This window comes from Oncorhynchus clarkii, chromosome 10 (genome assembly GCF_045791955.1).
Source record: "Oncorhynchus clarkii lewisi isolate Uvic-CL-2024 chromosome 10, UVic_Ocla_1.0, whole genome shotgun sequence".
NCBI lineage: Eukaryota > Metazoa > Chordata > Actinopteri > Salmoniformes > Salmonidae > Oncorhynchus > Oncorhynchus clarkii.
This window is the reverse complement of record NC_092156.1, coordinates 20,489,738-20,515,336: the sequence shown is the minus strand read 5'-3', so window position 1 is coordinate 20,515,336 and position 25,599 is coordinate 20,489,738. Positions and strand designations below refer to the sequence as shown.

Genomic DNA, 25,599 nt, shown 5'->3' with positions numbered 1-25,599 from the left:
GAGGAAATTAAATATTTTAAACAAGACAAGTCAGATTAAACAAGTCAGATTATATCATAGACTAATACATAGCAGTGCCTTTTGAAGCCATTCCAAGCCGCTCTTTGAATTCAGGGCAACAATTTAGTCAGAACAACAAAGTGTTGAACAAAAGCGCAGAGGCAGCCAGTAGGCCCTCACAGACAAAGCTATAGACACTGAATGAAAACAAAACAGGCACCCTAACACACACACACACACAGTTGCTGTTTGGGACCAGGCTAATAATACCCAACAATAAGCACTTCATTCCCAGTACCAGAGAGAGTACCCCCCCATGACCACGCTACTCTGTCCCACTACCGCCGCTAACTTCCCAATAGGAAACACACCACTTTGTCCTGCCATGTAGGACAGCCTTGAAGCATGCCCAATTCACATTTGTAGCCAGTAAAGCCAACCTTCAATACTTTTCCATCATAATCAATATTCTAAACCATGGTAATACTAACTGTTCATAGAAACAAAGCTATGAATGCCTTTTTTGTTATTGGATATGCTGCGATTTCTCCACCCTCATTATAAGCGAACATAAGGAGACAGTGAAAGTGGAAGAAGATCTCATATAGTTAGGAGATAGATAGGGAGTACATCAATCATCAAGGGAATCCATCAATCGTCCATCAATCATCAATCCACCTGTGCCTGATGAAACAGTCTGTTAGACAGTGTGTCCGATAGCCTATATGGCTCATCTAATGACTGATCCGGTATGTGTGTTAGAGAACCGTATGGCCCCTTCTTCATCTTCCTCCACTTTACCCAAGTGGGACGTGCTACAATACTGAAGCATTGGTTTACTTCTGACGACACATGCGAAGGGGCAGGGATGTGCACAGACCTTTCAGTGGGCAGGTGCTCAAAATCAGGGGGCAGGTGCTCAAAATTAATATCTCGTAATTAATATCTCAAAATGTATTACATATTAACTGCCTCTAGCGAAAATTCTAAGTAAGCTAGTTACAGTGCCTTTTATAATACATGATTGGCAATGGGAAAAGAGGGTAGCCTATCAGCTGATAATTGATGTTGATGACTGATGTAAAGCCAGCTCGATAATTTATTTATCTTCACTGCTCTTTAATAATAACTTCATAATATAGCCTAATATTCATAATCTTCCAATTCTTGATATATGGCTGGCTGACTCGTCGCATGTGTAGATATTTTAACACTGTACATGGTGGTTAACTACTGAGGGAATTATTTTTAAATATTTGATATTAATTTTTCTCTCGTCAATAGCTATTGAACCAAGCGTGCCTGACTATTAAAATGATGTATTGGAGAAAAATCAACTGTTTTTTTGTTGTTGAAATTTCTATATATTCAACCATTCAAAAGTTTGGGGTCACTTAGAAATGTCCTTGTTTTTGAAAGAAAAGCAAATTTTTCGTCCATTAAAATAACATCAAATTGATCCGAAATACAGTGTAGACATTGTTAATGTTGTAATTACTCTTGTAGTTGTAAACGGCAGACTTTTAATGGAATATCTACATAGGAGTACAGAGGCCCATTATCAGCAACCACCAATCCTGTGTTCCAATGGCACATTGTGTTAGCTAATCCAAGTTTATCATTTTAAAAGGCTACTGAAGTGTGAAGAGGCAACTCCGGGATGATGGCCTTCTAGGCAGAGTTGCAAAGAAAAAGCCATATCTCAGACTGGCCAAGAAAAAGAAAAGATTAAGATGGGCAAAAGAACACAGACACTGGCTAGAAGGCCAGCATCCCGGAGTCGCCTCTTCACTGCTGACGTTGAGGCTGGTGTTTTGCAGGTACTATTTAATGAAGCTGCCAGTTGAAGACTTGTGAGGCGTCTGTTTCTCAAACTATACACACTAATGTACTTGTCCTCTTGCTCAGTTGTGCACCGGGGCCTCCCACTCCTCTTTCTATTCTGGGTAGAGCCAGTTCGCTCATGTGCAAGAAAGTTTTTCTGAAATTAACCACTTAATTGCGGCAAAGTTGGTGGACAGCTCGTTTTCTGACCGCAGAATTTCAGTGTGTTACCAAGTTATGGCCAGTGGGAAACAAGGAGAAGATGAAACTGGAGATATCCACTTTCTACCCGCATCTTGAGCTGCACATTGGGAAGATGGAACTTTCTTTATTGAAATCACTCTACAAGAACAACCTGCAGGAGGCCTTGTCTGAGACAACCTGTAGGAGGCCTTGTCTCAAAATAATCATCACCACTCCGATGACAACTGCCGAGTCAGAGAGACATTTTTCCAGCCTTAAGGATAAAAACCTTCACAAGCATCACCATGGGCCAGAAAAGGTTGAATGCATTGGCCATGCTGTCAATCCAGCATGACGTCATTCAGAGAATGCCAGACTTTCATGACAAAATAATTGAGAAGTTTGCCAACAAGAAGGATCGCCGTGCCACCTTCCTGTTCAAGTCAGTACAACAACGGTATGTCTAAAAATATGTATTGTATGTTGCTGTATAAGTGATATAATATGCCAGGGAGATATGTATACTGTAGCTAAGAAAGTTATACTAAGTTTAGGTTGTGTAGTAAGCTGTTATTAGCCTATGGTCCCTCTCTGCCTCAGAACTTAGCCTAGTGTTCTGACCTGGTGGTGCACATGTTGCCTATAGCCTGTTTTAGAGAAATATTGTAAGAGCTTTCATTGTCTGTTTATGTGCCCCTGTTATTTAGCCTACTGACTTGGTGTACAGGGAGAATACTGTAAGAACGTCCCATGTTCTAAATTCTGTCATTATCCATTTCTAAAGTGCTGAACAGATAGGCATATAGGCTACGTCCGTCAGCTCGCTCAGGTCTGAATCGAAATCACGGCTTGCTTCTTATACGCTCATCGTTCCCTTCTTATGCCATAGTTTTTAAATGACTTAAATACAGTACCAGTCAAAATTTGGACACAACTACTCATTCCAAGGTTTTTCTTTATTTTTACTATTTTCTACATTGTAGAATAACATTGAAGACATTAAAACTATGAAATAACACATTTGGAATCATGTAGTAACCCAAAAAGTGTTAAATATTTGAGATTCTTCAAAGTAGCCACCCTTTGCCTGATGACAGCTTTGAACACTCTTGGCATTCTCTCAACCAGCTTCATGAGGTAGTCACCTGGAATGCATTTCAATTAACCGGTGTGCCTTGTTAAAAGTTAATTTGTGGAATTTATTTCCTTCTAAATGTGTTTGAGCCAATCAGTTGTGTTGTGACAAGGTTGGGATGGTATAAAAGCCCAAGTCCATATTTACGCAAGAACAGCGAAAATAAGCAAAGAGATACGACAGTCCATCATTACTTTAAGACATGAAGGTCAGTCAATGCAGAAGATTTCAAGAACCTTGAACGTTTCTTCAAGTGCAGTCGCAAAACCTTCAAGTGCTATGATGAAACGGGCTCTCATGAGACCTGCTACAGGAAAGGAAGACCCAAAGTTGCCTCTGCTGCAGAGGATAAGTTAACTGCACCTCAGATTTCAGCCCAAATAAATGCTTCACAGAGTTCAAGTAACAGACACATCTCAACACTAGCTATTCAGAGGAGACTGTGTGAATCAGGCCATCATGGTCGAATTGCTGCAAAGAAACTATTACTAAAGGACACCATAAGAAGAAGAGACTTGCTTGGGCCGAGAACACAAGCAATGGACATTAGACCGGTGGAAGTCTGTCCTTAGGTCTGATGAGTCCAAATGTGAGATTTTTGGTTTCAACTGCTATGTCTTTGTGAGATGCAGAGTAGGTGAACTACATGTGTAGTTCCCACCGGGAAGCATGGAGGAGGAGGTGTGATGGTGTGGGGGTGCTTTGCTAGTGACACTGTAAGTGATCTATTTAGAATTCAACGCACACTTAACCAGCATGGCTACCACAGCATTCTGCAGTGATATGCCATCCCATCTGGTTTGTGCTAGTGGGAGTATCATTTGTTTCTCAACAGGACAATGACCCAACACACCTCCAAGCTGTGTAAGGGCTATTTGACCAAGAAGGAGAGTGATGGAGTGCTGTATCAGATGACCTGGCCTCCACAATCACCCAACCTTAAACGAATTGAGATGGTTTGGGATGAGTTGGACCGCAGAGTGAAGGAAAAGCAGCCAACAAGCACTCAGCATATGTGGGAACTCCTTCAAGACTGCTGGAAAAGCATTCCTCGTGAAGCTGGTTGAGAGAATGCCAAGAGTGTGCAAAGCTGTCATCAAGGCAAAGGGTGGCTATTTTGAATATTCTAAAATATTAAATATCTTTTGATTTGTTGAAAAAAAACGGGTTACTAGATGATTCCATATATGTTATTTCATAGTTTGATGTCTTCATTATTATTCTACAATGTAGAAAATAGTTTAAAAAAAGAAAAACCCTTGAATGAGTAGTTGTCCAACTTTTGACTGGTACTGTAGGTCTCTCTCATTAGCATCTTATACATCATTTTAGGCAATGTTAGAATGATACATGTCATTGTTTTGCTTACTTTGTGTATTATAATTATCTCATGTGCTTTTCTCCACAAGGAGGGGATACTATATAATGGTGTTGGGTCTATAACCCTGTTTACCAGTGACAATCTCTTCCCATTCAAATATTTTTGTTCAACAAAAACTTCAGTAATAGACCCATGTAATTCCAGTTCATATTGCGAGGGTCGCTTTGTTTGAGCAATGCACTGTCTGTGTGTTAGTATATTATCTATAAAAGTGGATCATTGTGATTGATTTTCCTTCCTTTTTAGACCACAAAATAAAATATTTCAAATGGTAGGCTAACCACCCTGTCTGTGAATCTAACCACCCTGTCTGTGACTTAAAGAAGACTACAATTAAAGTACTCAACATGTTGCTTGAATTTATCTTAACTAACATCTATCTGAATTTCTGTTAGTGTGCATAGCCCGGTACATTCCAGCTCCTCGTATCGGCCGGGCTAGAGTGGGCATCGAGCCAGCTGCCATGAAGCCGGCTTTACGCATCTGGTCTCCAGTGCGTCTGCTCGGGCCGGCGTATATAGCACCAGCCTTACACATGGTGTCCCCAGGGCTATTCCACTTCGCAGCACTCGCCTGGCTACCGGGAGCATTCAACCAGGTAAGGTTGGGCAGGCTCAGTGCTCAAGAGCTCCAGTGCGCCTGCACGGTCCGGTCTATCCAGTGCCACCTCCAAGCACCAGCCCTACGGTGGCAGCCCCCCGCACCAGGCTGTCTCTCCATCTTCTGCCTACAGGTGCTCCCGCCTGTCCAGAGCTGCCAGAGCCTTCCTCCTGTCCTGAGCTGCTAGAGTCTCCCGTCTGTCCTGAGCTGCTAGAGTCTCCCGTCTGTCCTGAGCTGCTAGAGTCTCCCGTCTGTCCTGAGCTGCTAGAGTCTCCCGTCTGTCCTGAGCTGTCAGAGCCGCCAGTCTGTCCTGAGCAGTCAGAGCCGCCAGTCTGTCCTGAGCCGCTAGAGTCTCCCGTCTGTCCTGACTCGTCAGTCAGCCAGGAGCCGTCAGCCAGGAGCCGCCAGAGCCGTCAGTCAGGAGCCGCCAGAGACGTCACTCAGCCAGGACCCGCCAGAGCTGCCAGTCAGCCAGGACCCGCCAGATCCGGCAGTCAGCCAGGACCAGCCAGAGCCGTCAGCCAGCCAGGACCTGCCAGAGCCGTCAGCCAGCCAGGACCTGCCAGAGCCGTCAGTCAGCCAGGACCTGCCAGAGCCGTCAGTCAGCCAGGACCTGCCAGAGCCGTCAGCCAGCCAGGATCTGCCAGAGCCATCAGCCAGCCAGGAGCTGCCAGAGCCGTCAGCCAGCCAGGACCTGCCAGAGCCGTCAGCCAGCCAGGAGCTGACAGAGCCGCCTGTCACGTCGGCGATGCCGGAATCGCACTTCACTCCGGCGTTGCCGGAGTCTCCTGCCTGCCCGGCGCTGCCGGAGTCTCCCGTCCAATCGAGACCCGTGGCGTGGGTCCCCAGTCCAAGGTCGGCGGCGAGGGTCGCCGCTCTAAAGAGGCCACGGAGGCGGGCTAAGAGGTGTACTAAAACTATGGTGAAGTGGAGTCCACGTCCCGCGCCAGAGCCGCCACCGCGGACAGACGCCCAACCAGGCCCTCGCTTATAGGTTCAGGTTTTGCGGCCGGAGTCCGCACCTTTGGGGGAGGGGGGTACTGTCACGTTCTGACCTTTATTTCCTTTGTTTCTTTGTTTCTATGTTGGTTTTTGTGTTCAGCCTAGTATGGTTCTCAATCAGAGGCAGGTGTCGTTAGTTGTCTCTGATTGAGAATCATACTTAGGTAGCCTGGGTTTCAGTGTTGGTTTGTGGGTGTTTGTTTCCGTGTGAGTGTTTGTCGCCACACGGTACTGTTTTCGTTTTCATCACATCGTTTATTGTTTTGTATTTTAGTGTTTAGTTTGTTTTTTATAAATCGTCATGAACACTTACCACGAGGCATCTTGGTCCGATCCTTACTCCTCTTCAGACGAAGAGGAAATCTGCCGTTACAGAAACACACAAACTTCATGACGTCACAACGAGTTGGGGGCAGTGGCTTCAGAACAATAACGACAAATAGACCCCGATCTGTGCTCATACCTGCGAAGTGGGAGGGTCGCGTTTCAGTGAGCTTTAGTGGTATATTGTATGGGGTTTAGCTGAGGATATTGTTTTCAACCGTCAAGCATTATAATTAGCTCATGTGCTTTTCTCCACAAGCAGGGGATGCTATATAATGTTGTTGGGTCTGTAACCCTGTTTGCCAGTGTCAGTCTCTTCCCATTCAAAATATATGAAATAACTGAATACGATGATTACAAAAAACATAGAATGACAAAGCAGGTAAACGTCATCCTAAATATATACCATCAACTTAGTGAATGCCATTTGTGTTTAATATGTGGGTTTCAGCATTAAATATTCTTTGTATTTTTTTTATTACAAACTTTTATTTATTTAAACTATGTCAATATGCATTTGCTGTCAATGTTTTTGCGTCAAACTGGTGGCAGTCCTGAAAAAAGTTTCAGAGTGAAAATAATGCCATTGTTGATTAGATGCTTTTTTAAAAATTAATTAGGCCATTTTCTCTTGAACCATATAGTCTATCTACTAGAAACTCATTGAAGATCTGGGCACAGATATAATAAATGAATACTATAATAAATGAATACTATATAGGAATACATCAAAGTATAAATGACCAAACTTATGATAGATTGCCAAAGATTTTCTGTTAATTACAAAAAAAATACTGAAGATTCCAGTAACTTTGGTAAATTACCGGTAGCTTTGCAACCCTAACCTAGACCCATACGTGCAACAGTATATTTTGTGCTTTTGACAATGATTTTACATGAGGCCTAATTCACATGATATGCCTAAATACTTATAACCACTAGCCTAATAAATGATCACAATTTTATTTTGATTATTTGTTTAACCTACATCATGTTATTTCAATTATCCCTTTGGAGTGCAATATGACATTGTTAAAAAAAGATCCCTAAATTGGGCATGCAATTGACAGCATCTAAGACCTAGGGGACTGTTCCCAAATAGTTTTGCCCATGACCACAACCATGTGAAGAAAAATACGTAATTAACAGCCAATGTTAACTTTTTTATTTGGAGCTATGGCAGTCCTAACAGTACTGATGCGAGTTACAAAGTAATGACGTGAGTAACAAATATATATATATATATTTTTTTTTAAATATTCAGGATTTTGGAAATTCCTCCTGCGGTGAACTCTAGCTTGGGAACTGCTGGCCTTAGGTGTCTCGTAAAATGCCTCCTGCCTGTAATTTTCACAGAAACCACATTCTGTCACACTTTACCTGGCTGCCACTACTCTTTCTCAACTAAAAATGTAATCTGTCTCATCTCAACATTTTTAAGTCAACAAAACAATTTTGAGTTAAATGTATCTAATATTTTGTCATTTAGAAAAAGTTATATATAAAATCTAATCAAGTTAGGTCTATAAGCTTTTTTATTTGTAACCCCCTGTAAAGACTGGATTTAATTTATTATGTGTGGCAATACTCATGTCCGCGTTCTGGAAATGACCGCGTCCACGTACGGAGTGGCACCAAGTACACTGCTCAAAAAAATAAAGGGAACACTTAAACAACACAATGTAACTCCAAGTCAATCACACTTCTGTGAAATCAAACTGTTCACTTAGGAAGCAACACTGATTGACAATTAATTTCACATGCTGTTGTGCAAATGGAATAGACAACAGGTGGAAATAATAGGCAATTAGCAAGACACCCCCAATAAAGGAGTGGTTCTGCAGGTGGTGACCACAGACCACTTCTCAGTTCCTATGCTTCCTGGCTGATGTTTTGGTCACTTTTGAATGCTGGCGGTGAGTTCAGTATAGTAGTAGCATGAGACGGAGTCTACAACCCACACAAGTGGCTCAGGTAGTGCAGCTCATCCAGGATGGCACATCAATGCGAGCTGTGGCAAGAAGGTTTGCTGTGTCTGTCAGCGTAGTGTCCAGAACATGGAGGCGCTACCAGGAGACAGGCCAAGTACATCAGGAGACGTGAGGAGGCCGTAGGAAGGCAACAACCCAGCAGCAGGACCGCTACAGTGTATATTGGCCGGGTACGCGCAGATTGGACTGAGGTGATCTTGAGGAACAACGACAGTGTTCGCTATTGAGAGTGAGACACCAAAGTGTATTGTTCGATTAGCTTTTCGTTGAATAGTCAGGGACAGTATGAGATTAGCCAGGTCCTTTTCACTCGCTATTCTCTTTTAATTTTGTGGTTCACCGAGTCGTCATCATCCTCGAGGGACAGACAAACGAACTGCTGGCTAGCCAAAGCTAATCGGTACAGCTAGATAAGCTACCTAGCCTACCAGGAGCATCCTACCACTACATCATCACCGGCTGCCTACAGTTCTTTTTCAAGTTACCTCTTGGCACCAATGCAGTTTTCCAGTTGTTTTTTCCACCTAATCTCATGGAATCCTTGGCCCTCTCGTAGACGGATGCTGGCTACCTAAGCTCCCTCTGTCCGGTTCTCCTCTCTTCACTGGATAGACGGTAACGTTAGTGTTTAACCCCGCCGTGTCCAAGGACAAGTACCAAACTTTTTTTATATTATTTTCGGGAGAGCCCTAAGGTTTTTATTGTTTGTAAAACTTTAGTATTGTCTGGCTTTTAGGTATAAACACTTTCTATACAAATGTATGTTGGCACCCCTTCAAATTAATGGCTTAAGCTTTTCAGCCACACCCGTTGCTGACAAGTGTATAAAATTGAGCACACAGCCATGCTATCAACATTGGCAGTAGAATGGCCCATACTGAAGAACTCAGTAACTTTCAAAGTGGTATCGTCATAGGATACCACCTTTCCAACAAGTCAGTTCGTCAATTTTCTGCCCTGCTAGAGCTGCCCCGGTCAATTGTAAGTGTTGTTATTGTGAAGTGGAAACGTGTAGGAGCAACAATAGCTCAGCAGCAAAGTGTTAGGCCACACAAGTTCACAGAACGGGAATGCCGAGTGCATAATCTGTTCTCGGTTGCAACACTCACTGAGTTCCCAACTGCCTCTGGAAGCAACGTTAGCACACTAACTGTTCGTCGGGAGCTTCATGAAATGGGTTTCAAAGGCCAAGAAGCCGCACATAAGCCTAAGATCACCATAAGCAATGCCAAGCATTGGCTGGAGTAGTGTAAAGCTCTCTACCATTGGACTCAGGAGCAGTGGAAACGCATTCTCTGGAGTGATTAATCACGCTTCACCATCTGGCAGTCTGACGGACGAATCTGGGTTTGGCGGATACCAGGAGAATGCTACGTGCCACAATGCATAGTGCCAACTGTAAGGTTTGGTGGAGGAGGAATAATGATCTGGGGCTGTTTTTCATATTTCGGGATAGGCCCCTTACTTCAAGTGAAGGAAAATCATAATGCTACTGCATACAATTACATTCTAGACGATTCTGTTCTTCCAACTTTGTGGCAACTGCCCTTAACTGTTTCTGCATGACAATGCACCCGTGCACAAAGCAAGTCTATACAGCAATGGTTTGTCGAGATCGGTATGGTAGAACTTGACTAGCCTGCACAGAGCCCTGACCTCAACCCCATCAAACACCTTTGAGATTAACTGGAACGCAGACTGCAAGCCAGGCCTAATCGCCCAATATTAGTGCCCGATCTCACTAATGCTCTTCTGGCTGAATGGACACAAGTCCCCGGAGCAATGTTCCATCATCTAGTGGAAAGCCTTCCCAGAAGAGTGAAGGCTGTTTTGGCAGCAAAGGGGAAACCAACTCCATATTATTGCTCGATGTTCGATGAGTAGGTGCCCACATCATTTTGGTCATGTAGTGTATAACGTTATTGTACCAGTTTCAAACTAGCTTCAGCTTTCCAGGGTTCTAGGTTGGGAAAGCATCCCCTGAAAGATCGGAATATTAAGAAAATGTATATCAATTTTTTATTTTAAATGTTCACAAAAGTTTTTAACAGTCCTGTATTAGTGCACAGACTGCAGCACTGGCAAAACAAAATTCCTGTGGACAAAACATTACCCCCCCCCCGGCAACAAAGAAAGTTGCAGCACACCAACCCCCAAACTACTTCACGCAGTTATGCACCTGTCTACAAGGTTTGATACATATTTTATATATGGTTGCACAGTCGTGGCCAAAAGTTGAGAATGACACAAATATTAATTTTCACAAAGTCTGCTGCCTCAGTTTGTATGATGGCAATTTGCACATACTCCAGAATGATATGAAGAGTGATCAGATTAATTGCAAAGTCCCTCTTTGCCATGCAAATTAACTGAATCCCCCAAAAACATTTCCACTGCATTTCAGCCCTGCCACAAAAGGACATTGTGTCAGTGAATCTCTCGTTAACACAGGTGTGAGTGTTGACGAGGACAAGGCTGGAGATCACTCTGTCATGCTGATTGAGTTTGAATAACAGACTGGAAGCTTCAAGAGGGTGGTGCTTGGAATCATTGTTCTTCCTCTGTCAACCATGGTTACCTGCAAGGAAACACGTGCCGTCATCATTGCTTTGCACAAAAAGGGCTTCACAGGCAAGGATATTGCTGTCAGTAAGATTGCACCTAAATCAACCATTTATCGGATCATCAAGAACTTCAAGGAGAGCAGATCAATTGTTGTGAAGAAGGCTTTAGGGCGCCCAAGAAAGTCCAGCAAGCGCCAGGACCGTCTCCTAAAGTTGATTCAGCTGCGGGATCGGGGCAACACCATTACAGAGCTTGCTCAGGAATGGCAGCAGGCAGGTGTGAGTGCATCTGGTGTCAAGAAGGGCAGCAAAGAAGCCACTTCTCTCCAGTAAAAACATGAGGGACAGACTGATATTCTGCAAAAGGTACAGGGATTGGACTGCTGGGGACTGGGGTCAAGTCATTTTCTCTGATGAATCCCCTTTCCAATTGTTTGGGGCATCCGGAAAAAAGCTTGTCCGGAGAAGACAAGGTGAGCGCTATCATCAGTCCTGTGTCATGCCAACAGTAAAGCATCCTGAGACCATTCATGTGTGGGGTTGCTTCTCAGCCAAGGGAGTGGGCTCACTCACAATTTTGCCTAAGAACACAGCCATGATTAAAGAATGGTACCAACACATCCTCTGAGAGCAACTTCTCCCAACCATCCAGGAACAGTTTGGTGACGAACAATGTATTTTCCTGCATGATGGAGCACCTTGCCATAAGGCAAAAGTGATAACTTATTGGCTCGGGGAACAAAACATCAATATGTTGGGTCCATGGCCAGGAAACTCCCCAGACCTTAACCCCATTTAGAACTTGTGGTCAATCCTCAAGAGGCGGGTGGACAAACAAAACCCCACAAATTCTGACAAACTCCAAGCATGCAAGAATGGGCTTCCATCAGTCAGGATGTGGCCCAGAAGTTAATTGACAGCATGCCAGGGCGGATTGCAGAGGTCTTGAAAAAGAAGGGTCAACACTTCAAATATTGACTCTTTGCATCAACTTCATGTAATTGTCAATAAAAGCCTTTGACACTTATGAAATGCTTGTAATTATACTTCAGTATTCCATAATAACATCTGAACAAATCTAAAGACACTGAAGCAGCAAACTTTGTGGAAATTAATATGTCATTCTCAAAACGTTTAGCCACGACTGTACAATTGAATAAGACAAATAAATAATCAACGGTATTGCAAATCATTTGCGCATTTTTAAGTTGTAACATTTTTCCTGTTAACAATTCATCTCAGGGTTTAATTAGGTCCAGGATTATTATGTTGTCCTCTTGTGTCCTTTGTGATAATTGCTATGTCCTTAAATTGACCTTTTCATTTTAATATATTTTTTACCATTATCTTTTGTTTTAATGAATTCCACTAACGTGGAGGAAAAAGGTAATTGTATTCCATTGTGTGGGTGTATCATAGCATTGTAATGACCCTGGGAGGTCATTACAGTATGTATTATAGGTTCTTAATAAGCTAGTAATAACCTATGAAGTGTTTGTGGTTATTAGGTGGAGGCACCGCATTATTCTATACACGGTACACATATATTCTTATGGTATATTTTACCCCTGTATCATCCATGGGCATACTGCCTCATGGTAATACACATAAAGTGTCCTGTAGGCCTACATGCTACCATATACACCCCCGTTGTCGACTATTGCCTCACCTATATACAGTATAGGCCCCACCTGATATAAGACCCGGGTTCTCTCTCTATCAGTACTAGCCTAGTTAGTCATAAAAAAGCTGCCTGAATAAAGAGAGTCACATATACAAAACATTAAGAACACCTGCACTTTCCATGACAGACTGACCAGGGGAATCCAGTTGGAAGCTGGCCAGATTGGGAATTTAGCCAGGACACTGGGTTTAACACCCCAACTCTGTGTCAGGACAACCATTTAATGTCACATTCAAAAGACGGCACCCTGCACAGGGCAATGTCCCCAATCACTGCCCTGGGTTATTGGGATGTTTTTTGGGGGGCCAGAGGAAAGAGTGCCTCCTACTGGCCCTCCAACACCATTTCCAGCATCAGGTCTCCCAACCAGGGACGGACCAGGACCAACCCTGCTTAGCTTCAGTGGCATTAGTAATCGATCAAAATTATACTACAAGGAAAATGTTTTTTATATATACTGAACAAAGATATAAATGCAAAATGCAACAATTTCAAAGATTTTGCTGAATTACAGTTCATAAGGAAATCAGTCATTTTAAATAAATAAATTAGGCCCGAATCTAGGGATTTCACATAACTGGGCAGGGGCACAGCCATGGGTGGGACTGGGAGGGAATGGGCCCACCCACTTGGGAGTCAGGTCCCCCCACTGTAGAGCCAGGCCCAGCCAATCAGAATTTTTTTCCCTCCACAAAATGATTTTATTACAGACAGAAATACTCCTTGACAAAGGATAAAATCCTCACTAACAGGGATGTAAACAAATTTGCGCACAATTTGAGAGAAATACGTTTTTTTTGTGGTTATGGAACATTTTTGGGATCTTTTATTTCAGCTCATGAAACATGGGACCAACATTTCTATTTTTGTTCAGTGTATATACAGTACCAGTCGAAGTTTGGACACACCTACTCATTCAAGGGTTTTTCTTTATTTTCACTATTGAAGGCATTAAACATATGAAATAACACATTTGGAATCATGTAGTAACCAAAAAAGTGTTAAATATGTGAGATTCTTCAAAGTAGCCACCCTTTGCCTTGATGACAGCTTTGTACACGCTTAGCATTCTCTCAACCAGCTTCATGAGGTAGTCACCTGGAATGCATTTCAATTAACAGGTGTGCCTTGTTAAAAGTTAATTTGTGGAATTTCTTTCCTTCTAAATGTGTTTGAGCCAATCAGTTGTGTTGTGACAAGGTAGGGGTGGTATACAGAAGATAGCCCTATTTGGTAAAAGACCATGTCCATATTAGGGCAAGAACAGCTCAAATAAGCAAAGAGAAACGACAGTCCATCATTACTTTAACACATGAAGGTCAGTCAATTCAGAAAATGTCTATAACTTTGGCAGTTTCTTCAAGTGCAGTCGCAGAAACCATCAAGCTCTATGATGAAACAGGCTCTCATGAGGACCGCCTTAGGAAAGGAAGACGCAGTTACCTCTGCTGCAGATGATAAGTTAGAGTTAACTGCACCTCAGATTGCAGCCCAAATAAATCCTTCAGAGTTCAAGTAACAGACACATCTCAACATCAACTGTTCAGAGGAGACTCTGAATCAGGCCTTCATGGTTGAATTGCTGGAAAAAACAACTGCTAAAGGAAACCAATAAGAAGATATTTACTTGGGCCAAGAAACACGAGCAATGGACATTAGACCGGTCTAATGAGTCTAAATTTGAGATTTTTGGATCCATCTACTGTGTCTTTGTGAGACGCAGAGTAGGTGAATGGATGATCTCTGCATATGTGGTTCCCACCGTGAAGCATGGAGGTGTGATGGTGTGAGGGTGCTTTGCTGGTGACACTGTTAGTGATTTATTTGGAATTCAAGGGACACTTAACCAGTATGGTTACCACAGCATTCTGCAGCAATACGTCATCCCATCTGGTGGGACTATCATTTGTTTTTCAACAGGACAATGACCCAACACACCGCCAGGCTGTGTAAGGGCTATATGACCAAGAACTAGAGTGATGGATCAGATGACCTGGCCTCCACAATCACTTTCTCTTTGGTGCACCTGGACCATTCACAGTTGAGCTCGCTCAGTTTCGCTCAACGCTGATTGACAAATGTTGTATACTTTTTGTCATCGAGGCCAGATGCTCGCTCGCTTCCCTTGCCTTCAATGCTATGGGCGGCAACAATGTCATAGTGGTTTGGTCCAGACAGCATCAGATAGATGGCCTACACGTAGAGACAGAGGGGTGCTGTTTCACTCGCTCGGATGCTTTCTCCTGTGAGATGCATTCAGCCTCTTGTGACATGAAGGGAAATTATGAAACACAGAAACAAATATGTATTATTATTGCATTTTTTCTTGGTCAATTTTTACATCCATGAATACACGCCACTGATAAATGCATTTCTATATCGTTCAAAATATTTTTTACAATGGTGGGAGATTGCCAAGATGGCGACATGGTGGCTTCAACACAGCACCCCCCTATATGTATTCTAGTGTATATATAAATCATTGAACATACCCATAAGTGGTCGTGTCTAATGTTTTCAAACGTTTTATGTAACATTATCACAAGTGACTTGATACCTACTGTGACAAAAGTGATTTAGGGTTGCTGAACTGGTTGGTTGATATAACGGTAATATTAACAGAATTCCACTTTTAACAAGCTTTGTATGATTCAGTGCAATATCACATTATTCAAAACATCAGAATGTGTATATAAAAAGGGGGTTATGCATGCCAACATACAGTATCTGTCAGCCGAAAATATCAGACGCTTTACCATTGCAACATTTGATGTACAGTCACACTCACTGTGGTTGTTTGAAGCGCGCTATTAGTTTACAGCTGACGATGCCTCATCGTGATTGGTTATTCCCCACAATTTGCAATAACGTCAATAAGCGTCATCAATGTCTTTCCTTTGCGGTACATCAAACTGTCGTGATTACCAGCTGAGAAACTTTTATGAGTCGATTTTACTCCTAGCGAGGCAGTGTCTTACAGTTTTAATCAAACGTGTACACATATTTTTTTCGGAACCGAGTCGACAAGCCACAGAACTCCGTGGCCTTTTGCAAAACAGTAAATGCTTATTTTTTTCTTTTTAATGTAGTTGCCTTCTCAAAACAAATTCATTAATCAAAACTATTATACACTCAAAATTGCAAATACATTCATCAAAAGAACATGACTGCCTGCAAAAAGAGTAATGCAACCATACTTATATCTCGGGTCCAAGCAAACAAAACAGAAACAATCCAAGTAGATCAATGCATATTCTTTGCGGTCACAAAATCATGATGATCAAAATTGAAAGCGCAACTATCCAAAGGTTCAGAATTATGGGCAAAAGCACATTGTGTGCAATATTCATTCACTGGTATAATCACAATCCAAATCCATGTAATCAATATAGGGTTTTTTCCTATAGTTTTGTAGACTTTACATTGGCATACAGAAACACAATCCACAGTAGAAATAAGGAAAGGTGAAAAAAATGAAGGAACACAATTGATATGATTGTATAGGCCACAACCCACACCAATGCAAAGCTCTAAAATGAAAGTTCACAATGTTGGAGATGACTTAAGTAACCCAACTACATTTTCTGCCTCTGCATGTCTGCAATATTTATTTATTTTTATTTTTTTAAAGCAAACACATTCAATTAGAGTCGCCATTGCCTAGATATTTCCCTATATTGTACATGTTATGACACTGATGGGGTGATTTTAGAATCGTGCAGTAGTATTTACTGTTTGCCGAAGACAGTGAACACAATTGCACACATTTATCTTCTGATGAAAACAATATGATAATATTCGGTGAACAAAACACTTAGCAGTGAATTTTGTATTCACTGATACACATTTGTATCAGTGTATCATTTAGCAAAGGGTGGTCTAAGATATGCAAGTCAGGTACAAAGCGAAGAAAATTATTATTAGAAGTTAACGTATTTAAACATTTAATCATTGCATTACATTAAACATGCTCAAGCATTGTACATTTCCAGTCATGACAATTACAATTGCCTAGAATGAACGTAAGCTACGCAGCGACGAGAATCAACAGAGAGATGCGCACTAGTTGATCTGCTGAACAGTTGATCAAAAATAGCTGATTTACATTAAATTATTTAAATGAAACAATCTGTGTACACACGCACAATGCTAAAACAAATATATTGTGAATAATCGAGAAAAGTATAACGGTCAACTATGAAAAAGTATTTGCGTCCACCTGTCATTTATTCTAACCATTCATTCTTACCTCGTCGCCTACGGCACGTTTCGCCGTAATGCTGACATTGCTTCGAAACAATCAGAACAAGTCCCCAGTAAAACTGTCCTCTTCTTCCCAAACAGGTGGACTCACAGACGCACTTTCCCGTTTACTCACAATCCCCTACTGATGCTGGAATCCATGCGGGTGATCACACACCGCGTAAACTGCGCAACCGCGAAACCGACACGATCATTGGTCCTGCAACGAACCCGTCTCTTTATAGCAGAGAATATTGCCGCGTTCACGTGCTAGTTGGAACTTGCATGTTTCCGAATTCCTTACTGGTTCGGTTCTGATGGTACGCGTACCGCGTTCAACCAGTTAGCAAGTCGAACATAACCGAGTTTAGCTCCGACTAGCACGTGAATGCGGCATATATAGAAGGCCTATGAAAAAAAAAAAAAAATGTTAGTACAAAAGTAGGCCTGTTTAAAGAAGCAAATTAAAGGGAAAGGGGATACCTGGTCAGTTGTACAACAATGCATTCAACTGAAACGTGTCTTCCGCATTTAACCCAACCCCTCTGAATCAAAGTATTAAGTTTAACATTTAGTAGGCTAGGCTACTTATAACAAATTAAGTACTAGAGAACTTACCTTTAATTTCAGAAGAAAATACTTGCATTTAAGTATATATACCTTTGTTCAGCCCTATTTAAAGTTAGGTCTACATGTTTATATCCTACTTAAATTGAATATTAGTCTACACATTTCTAGTTGTATTTGAGCCTATTAGGGCTATATAATACAGCAGTATGAAGATTGGTCCTCACTGCTGTTGTAGGTCTATTTGTAAATAGCAGACTGAAAGATGTCAAATGATGTGTAATCCAAATGCTTGGTTCTCAACAAGAATATCAAAGTTTTTCATTAAAGATGGTTTCTTTATTTTATTTTCAAAAGTGCTTTGTAATGTAGAATATGATCTACATTTCCACTACCAATGACTGACAATATGGACATTGGATGCATGGTCCATTGTGGATATCACTTCCAAAGTGTCCATTGTGGTCCTTTAGAAGGTTTTCTATTGGCTGGATTTGCTTGGCTTGACAAGGACAGTACTTCCTGTGACCAGGGTGGGGAAGAACTCCACCATGAACTTGTTCTTCAGCCTATGGAGGAAGTGGACATACCTCACCCCAGGCCCGTAGTCTGAGAACACATGGGACACCTACATAGACAGAAAATGACTTACTGCACAAATAAGTATATAAAATGATCAAACACAATCAGTCTTTCAAGCTAATATGTATAATACAAACTCATAACAAAACATGTCTAGGCCCCACCTCTTTCCAGTTGTGGGAGTATTCACTAAGCTCCTCAGTAGGGCTCATGATGTATTCAGAGATGACCGTCTGTCCATCTGTTCCCAGCAACCTCACCCGCAGCTGGTAGATGGACTCGTGCAGTTGGCTCTCCTCATACCTACAGGGGTCAAAACAGTTCCTATGTTTTAAAAATCAAAATATGAATACAAGGAGGGTCAATCTAAACTAGTGTGTGTTGCCTAATGTTGTGGTTCTGGATAGAGGTAGTGAAACTCTACACTGATTGCAACATTATTGGAAACCGCTGGTATTGCAATTGCCTATTGCTATCTGACTTCAAGCGATTGAGTCCCAGGTTGTGATGTTGACATAGACACATCATAATGTAGCATGAGTCATGAATGCATGCTTAGGCTGTCAGGTTGAAACCCACCAGTCTTTGATGACGATGTCAGGTTGGAAACCATCCAACAGCTCGTCCCATACTCCCTCAGCCTTTAGGTCCACTCTTTGCTCCAAGGTAAACCAGCTGAGAACACAGAAACACAGCACCAATCAGAGATAGCTACGTATCTATCTACCACCGTCTCTGATAAAACTTGAAGCATTTGGTCTGGTTTACCGGCCACACCCATATTAAGACTACTCTTAGAGAAAAAGCACTTTCAATGAAGAATCTCCAATGAGAATGTTTTAAATTCAGGGAAGGCTTATAGAGAAATGTCACAATTTTTAACATCTCCAGCACCACCCCAACTTGTATGAAATTGCACATTTCTATGTTTTGTAGTAAAAAAACAGAGGAAGATAAGTGTTTCCAATTACATAATCAGTGTACATAGTGTTATTCTATCTAATTATGAGTAGGCATTGCCTACTAATTGCTTGATGATGTCATTGAAACACATATCTTCCTCTATTTTTCACTACAAAAAATACAAACACACCATTTCACATGTTGATTTTAGGGTGGTGCTGGAGATGATGAATATGAAGTAGAACATTTTAGACATATTGCATTAATCTGGGTCCAGGAAATGTGCCTTTAGAGGGAGTGGTTATACGACTAGCTTGACTGATAGTGAGGCCTGTGACAAGGTAAAGAGGGGTAGCTCATTTGCACAAAGGTGACAGTTGGTTGTTGCTCATGTCACCTGTAGTTAGGCAGGTAACAGATGGTGACCCCTGGTGGTACGCCGCTGGCATCATAACCAAGGTCCTCTCTGCTGGTGGTCCAGCCAGTATAGTCACCTATAGATTGAAAGATATGAATCATGAAAGGAAATTCACTTAATGTTAAAAAAATCAATTAGGCCTACCCTTCTATTGCTTTATGGTCTTATAAATGGAAATAATAGTCAACATTTTATTCTTGTATACTGTAACTATGTACCCTCTGGTTCAGAGCGAGGAGGTCCTTCTGGAGGAAACTCTGTTAGTTCACGCTCCGGAGGAGGGGAGTCCTGACTCACACCTGGGTGGGAAGGAGGAAGACAGAGTCAATATAACAACAAAGGACTTTAACCTACAGCAGTGGTATTCAAAGTCGGGGTCGTGAGTCAACAATATTTACACAGATATTTCTAAAAATGTAACAAAAGATTAAGAGTACATATTAAGGGGCAAGGGTTTTGAAAATTCATTAACACTACGACGTAGAGAAAATAGTGTATTGTTTGAACAATCGTTGGTTGGCCTTTATTTAAGACCGGACAATATTTTCTCTACGTCGTAGTGTTTCTGAATTTGTACCATTTAGTTGTTCAAAACCCTTGCCCCTTAAGATTTATTTATTTTACCTTTATTTATTTACCTTTATTTAACTAGGCAAGTCAGTTAAGAACAAATTCTTATTTTCAATGACGGCCTAGGAACAGTGGGTTAACTGTTCCCCTGAGGGCAGAACGACAGATTTGTACCTTGTCAGCTCGGGGGTTTGAACTTGCAACCTTCCGGCCCTAACCACTGGGCTACCCTGCCACCCTTGCCTCCTACATATCTAACAGGTACTATGCCAGATCAAGCTTTACTACGTACTATCATTTTTATTCCAGTGAAACCTAACGACAGCTGCAGTAAACATACACCACTTTCAATACAATTCGACATATGACGTAGGTACCGTGAGGCGCAGGATTCCTCAACAAATTTCGACCGAAAGGCTTCGCTTCGTAGACGAACTTCCAATCCACTCCATCAGGCATCGAAATGCCTTTGATATTCCACTCTGTCTCGCATCTTTTTTTCCATTCATTGGTCGCCATTGTGTGATGTGTTCGTATCCAGCGTACAGTGAAACAGGAAGTGTAAAGTCGAAAGCTGCATTTGATAATAGTAGTTTATGCCCCACCCTTAACCTACCTGGAAACCCGAAGATTCGTCGCGCAGAAATGAGCGTTTGAATAAGGAAAGTTTGCTCTCGCGACCTCTACAAGCCAGAGTGGCGCAGCGGCCTAAGGCACTGCATCTCAGTGCTTGAGGCGTCACTACAGACACCCTGGTTCGAATCCAAGCTGTATCACAACCGGCCGTGATTGGGAGTTTCATAGGGCGGCGCACAATTGGCCCGGGTTTGGCCGGTGTAGGCCGTCATTGTAAATAAAGAATGTGTTCTTAACTGACTTGCCTGGTTAAATAAAAAATGGGTCCTTTTGGCGATAGGAATGTGAGACATATCCACAGTAAAGTGCAATCAGGCTACAACTGTTTAAAGCCCTGATAGTGCGTTCAGATTTACGGCAAAGTACATTAAACATGTATTTTATTCAACGTTATGTCTTTGAGAGGTCAGTTGAGGAAACTTTTCTAAATCAAACGCTCATTTCTGACCGACAGAATTCAATGCAATTCAACTTCGGGTTTCTAGGCAAGCTCCACCCCTGGAGAAGATTGTGACATTTGATAGATGCCCAAGTAATGCTGCATTCATAATCAATTGGGAAAGTGGTATTTACCACATAGTACTGGGAAAAATCCACAAGAACTCTCATCTATTATCCCTGTCTCATACTCACCCACATGCTGAACTATTACCTCACCTACTAAATAAATGACCTAAGGAAATTACCTTGATAACAGCTTTTTCTCTAATAACAAAATATTATTTACAAGAAGCAATCTATAAATATATATCGTTTAACACTAAAATTTGTTTACAAGCATGATAGCTGTAATCTACCTTTTGTTTATGGCTGATGCAGCTTGTCGGTCATTAGCCAATTAGCATTTCTCAACTAGTTAAAAGCATGTGAATGCATCCGACTGGTGACTTCACAACACCTTCCCACTTGGTTATGAACGCAGCAGAACTACTTCTGAGTAATATATAAAGGATATTCATTCTTCCATTCATTTAGTTTACATAAATTTGGTCAACTTGAAGCATCAACCCATTTCATTATTAGAAAACACTAATAACATTGGGGGAAATATAGATTGAATAGGGCATATCTGTCCAATAACTAAGGAGTAGCCTAGGCTATTATTCACAGTTTTATTTATTTTATTTAACCTTTATTTAACTAGGCAAGTCAGTTAAGAACAAATTCTTATTTACAATGACGGCCTACCAAAAGGCAAAAGACCTCCTGTGGGGACAGGGGCTGGGATTAAAACATAAAAAATGTGTGACTACACTTTCATTAGAGCTAATTCAGACTTTATTATAGGCTACATATTGCTTTACAGACTATGCCAGGGGTTATTTAGGCCTATCTGATGTTTGGTGGCTTCTCTATGGGCATCACAATAAAGGTTTTAGTTTTTAATTATGACCTCAAATAGGATTCTAAACCAACGTTCTAACGAAGCACAATCAATAGGATAAAAGCACAAAATAGCAGGCAAATAAGGAGGTCTAGGAATGAAGCTATGTAGGGTCTGAACCTTCAGGAACATAGCATACGCCGACCGCCTTTCAATTATGAGTTTCCAGACAGATAAAATGCCACAACATGTGTGGAGGGAAGCTGTGCTGAAAACTGAAAAGGACCATTGCCACCGGTTGAAGGTAAATTTCACCTGTAGCACATGAAATGAACATGTTTAATTATCTGGTTGCCTACGAAAACGTTTGATGGGAAACACAAGTCCTCTGTTCGAACACAAGCCATGGAAATTAATAAGAAGGGGTTGGCCCACTATTGCTAAAAATGTGTCAAAAACAAAAATGGCCTGCCCTCATACAGACATTATTCCCTTTAGTCTCCTGGACAGCTGTCTCCTGAGACATCAGTTGTAACAGTGCTTCCAATGACTGGTCGAACCAAGAGTCCTGGTATAGGCAGCCACAGAACAGGGAACACTACCATAGAAGAATACCGTAGAGCACTACAGCCAGACAACTTCAGCAAAGACAACATTCTCAGCACAGAGAGAAGGAAAAATGCCAAAACAGTCCGAATAGACAACTGCCAAAGTGACAGGACAGACATCAGGACTGGCATCTCTGTGAGAGACAATATTAGCACAGACAAGTTGGGCCACCTAAGCTACAGGGCAGATGCCCTAAGAGAAGATACTCACTTTAGAAATGATTGTAAGCAGCTCAGAATGGACCAACTTCGGACAGTCCACCCCAAAGCAGACAGCATTGGGATAGATCTGGGTAGAGACCTCCATAGGACAGACATTGGGTTAAAGGACCTGGAGACCAACATCATTGGGACATCACCATCCCAGTCCAATGTTTTGCACCCGTGGCAGGTTTGGGACAGAGTTGCCAGATATCAGTCGAGGTCCTTGCTCTGTGAGGTTGGCACACAGACATACCTGACTGCCCTAGCCCAGAGTCCTCACTCCATCCCAGGCCCTGACACTGAACCTATCATGGGTAAGTTATCATCGGTCATCAGGAAGCATCAGAACACAAGTGCAACAGAAAAGAGAGAGAGAGAGAGAAAATATGTTAGTTTCAGATCAGTTGTTGTATCTCAAAAAGGTACATTATTTAATTTTACAATATATTTTTTTTTCATGGTTTGATTATTTTCCATTGTCTATTATAACCTTGGTCTGTAGTGTTTAGGGCCCAGAGGGAAAGTGCGATGGAAAGGAGCCAGCAGAGCAGCATTCGGCAGCAGCACCAACCCATGGCCACCTCACGTCAGGTGGTCCTGCAGAAAGACATAGGGCCTTACTGCTCCTCCCGTGATGCTGCCACTCAGACCTATATCTGTGCCCTTACCCACACACCTGCACTGAAAACAGGGGAGGCAGGTGGGTGTCAAACATCAGGGGTACACTTTAAATTTCAATGAGATTAACTAAAAGTTAGAAGGTTGATTTGTCCTCCATTGAGGGTGTGTGAGCCTTTTATTATCCTGTGTCTTCATTCAGAAGACGAAACATTGACACTGTTTTACCGAAACAGTCTTACCTACAGAGAATGGAGAGGGAGTGGAAGTCTGATTGGCTTGTCGATTGGTCATGGAGATTGTTTAACAATCTTAACTGTGTAGATTACTGTATGTTTGTCAGTTAACCAGCTAGCAGTATACCTGTTTATTGTCAGTGTGCCAGTCCTTATTACTTTTAAGCAGAGTTACTTGCTCGGAAAACAGCGGGTGCACTGTTAATTAATAAGGATCATATTCCAACCAGCCTTGCATTTTTTGTTTGGTTGAGTGCTAGGAGTAGGAAATTATAATAATGTCTATGAACCGTGTAATCTGTTTATAATGCGGCATAGACTGCCTGTATTCTATTAGCATAGGCAAGGGTCCGCATGTCTCCCAGCCATAACATTTCGGAAGAGTTCATGCATATATTATGATAGAATTTTAAGTTTTTGTCAGTTTGGTAGTTTTTTATCGGGTGTTCGTGCACACTACATTTTTGCTCAAGGCCAGGCTAAATTCAGCAGCTGAAGTGTACGTGATTGATCAACAGCTGTAGGGATTCTTCAATTAAGTATTAGTTGGCATTCATTAAAACATTTAATTGCGAAATACTGCACCAAACATTAGTTTGATGTAAAATTGCTCGGCTATCTGAATCGAACGAGTGTGCTTGCATACTCCCTTAAAATACACTCGCTTGAAACACGAGAAAAAAAAGGGGCAATAGTGCTGTTTGTCCATTTTGAGAAACCTTAACCAGCATACGTTTCCTCAAAATAGTCCGAATGAATCTAAAATATCTCAAGAAATCTGTCATTAATTTTGTGTGCGACGAAGGAATGTAGACTTCGGATCAGAACTTTGGCTTGCCTCTAGAAAACATTTTGTGTGCCCGAACAGCGGAAAGAATCCTTACCTAAATCCAAAACCAACCAACGTCACAACCCCACGTCATAATTTATGCAGGAACTATTTCGGCTGGGAAGCATGCAGACGCCTTTAGATTAGATCTCTGCAAAAACGTCAAAATGTATGACAGATTTCTTGAGTTATCATAGATGAATTCTGGAAGTGTATACTGCCGGCGGCGTCTCAAAATGGACAAACAGTACTATTTCCGATTTTGTTGTTTTTTAAAGTATGAGAGCACAGCCGAACTGAAGCATGCTGATGCCTTTAGGGCGGCCGCATGCTTCCCAACCTAAACAGTTCGTGCATATATTATTGCATTTCTATTTATGTGATATGACAATTTAGTCATGTCCATTTAGTAGTGTAATTACTCAATTCTGTGTTAATATTTGTGATAGGTGATACCAAAACGATTCTGGATTTCCATATATTGTGAGAAATGGATAAAAGTGTTCTTCCTCTTCTATTCATGTTTGAACCAGTGAAGAGGGCCAGTGTGATAAAAGCAGTAGGACAGCCCATTCGACTCCACAGACGGTGTCCTGTAGAGGAATCCTCTGAGCATTGCAGGGGCCAGCTGAGGGTGATTGGGGATGAGGTGAACAGCATGTTCTCCAAGGGAATGGTGTGTAAGTTCAATGGGGTAGGAGGGGAGAAAGAGAACAATAGGTTAATAGAGGGATAACAATCAAGAAGAAAGAGAATGTGTCATACTAGGCCAGGATACTGTTATTAAAGGACTTTGAGACAACTGCTAATGTAAAAAGGTGTACTCCCCTCATAGAGATTCCTAATACAATCTGTCATTCATTCACACCTGATGTTCTGTGTGTGTGTGTGTGTATTAGGTGGGGTCCACACATTGGCAGACCTGGAGGGGAGGAATCATCACATGCCTGTTCACTGTCCTCAGTGGCATTGGATCTCTCTACCTGCTCCAGTACAGAAACCTCAGGACGTCCTAGAGACCCACTGACCCACGGCGTCACACCGCACTTGACCTTTGACCTTTCTTAATACATTTCTATCCATTCCTACAGAATGTCATAAGGCATTTATGATTTTATTTATTTGATTGTTTATTGATTTAGTTGACATTGCACAATATGTCATATAGAGTAGA

At 41.8% G+C, this 25,599-nt stretch overlaps 1 protein-coding gene across 1 annotated transcript; it reads right to left on the bottom strand.

Moving 5' to 3' along the window:
- Nucleotides 1–17,814: 17,814 nt before the first annotated feature.
- LOC139419463 (P1, F-box associated domain containing) lies at nt 17,815–20,678 on the bottom strand. The gene is made up of 6 exons (XM_071169410.1): nt 20,348–20,678; nt 19,619–19,699; nt 19,380–19,476; nt 18,659–18,754; nt 18,244–18,382; nt 17,815–18,125 (listed from the first exon to the last, which is right to left on the bottom strand). The coding sequence occupies exons 1-6, from the start codon at nt 20,487–20,489 to the stop codon at nt 17,979–17,981; spliced, it is 702 nt and encodes a 233-aa protein (XP_071025511.1). The 5' UTR covers nt 20,490–20,678; the 3' UTR covers nt 17,815–17,978.
- Nucleotides 20,679–25,599: the final 4,921 nt, after the last annotated feature.

Excerpts from the sequence above, each read along its gene's own strand:
- LOC139419463 (XM_071169410.1), bottom strand. The coding sequence starts at position 20,489 with ATGGCGACCAATGAATGGAAAAAAAGATGCGAGACAGAGTGGAATATC. Across the intron at positions 19,700-20,347 it reads GAGGAATCCTGCGCCTCACG|GTGTGAGTCAGGACTCCCCT; the intron begins GTACCTACGTCA and ends CTTCCCACCCAG. Across the intron at positions 18,383-18,658 it reads GACATCGTCATCAAAGACTG|GTATGAGGAGAGCCAACTGC; the intron begins GTGGGTTTCAAC and ends TGACCCCTGTAG.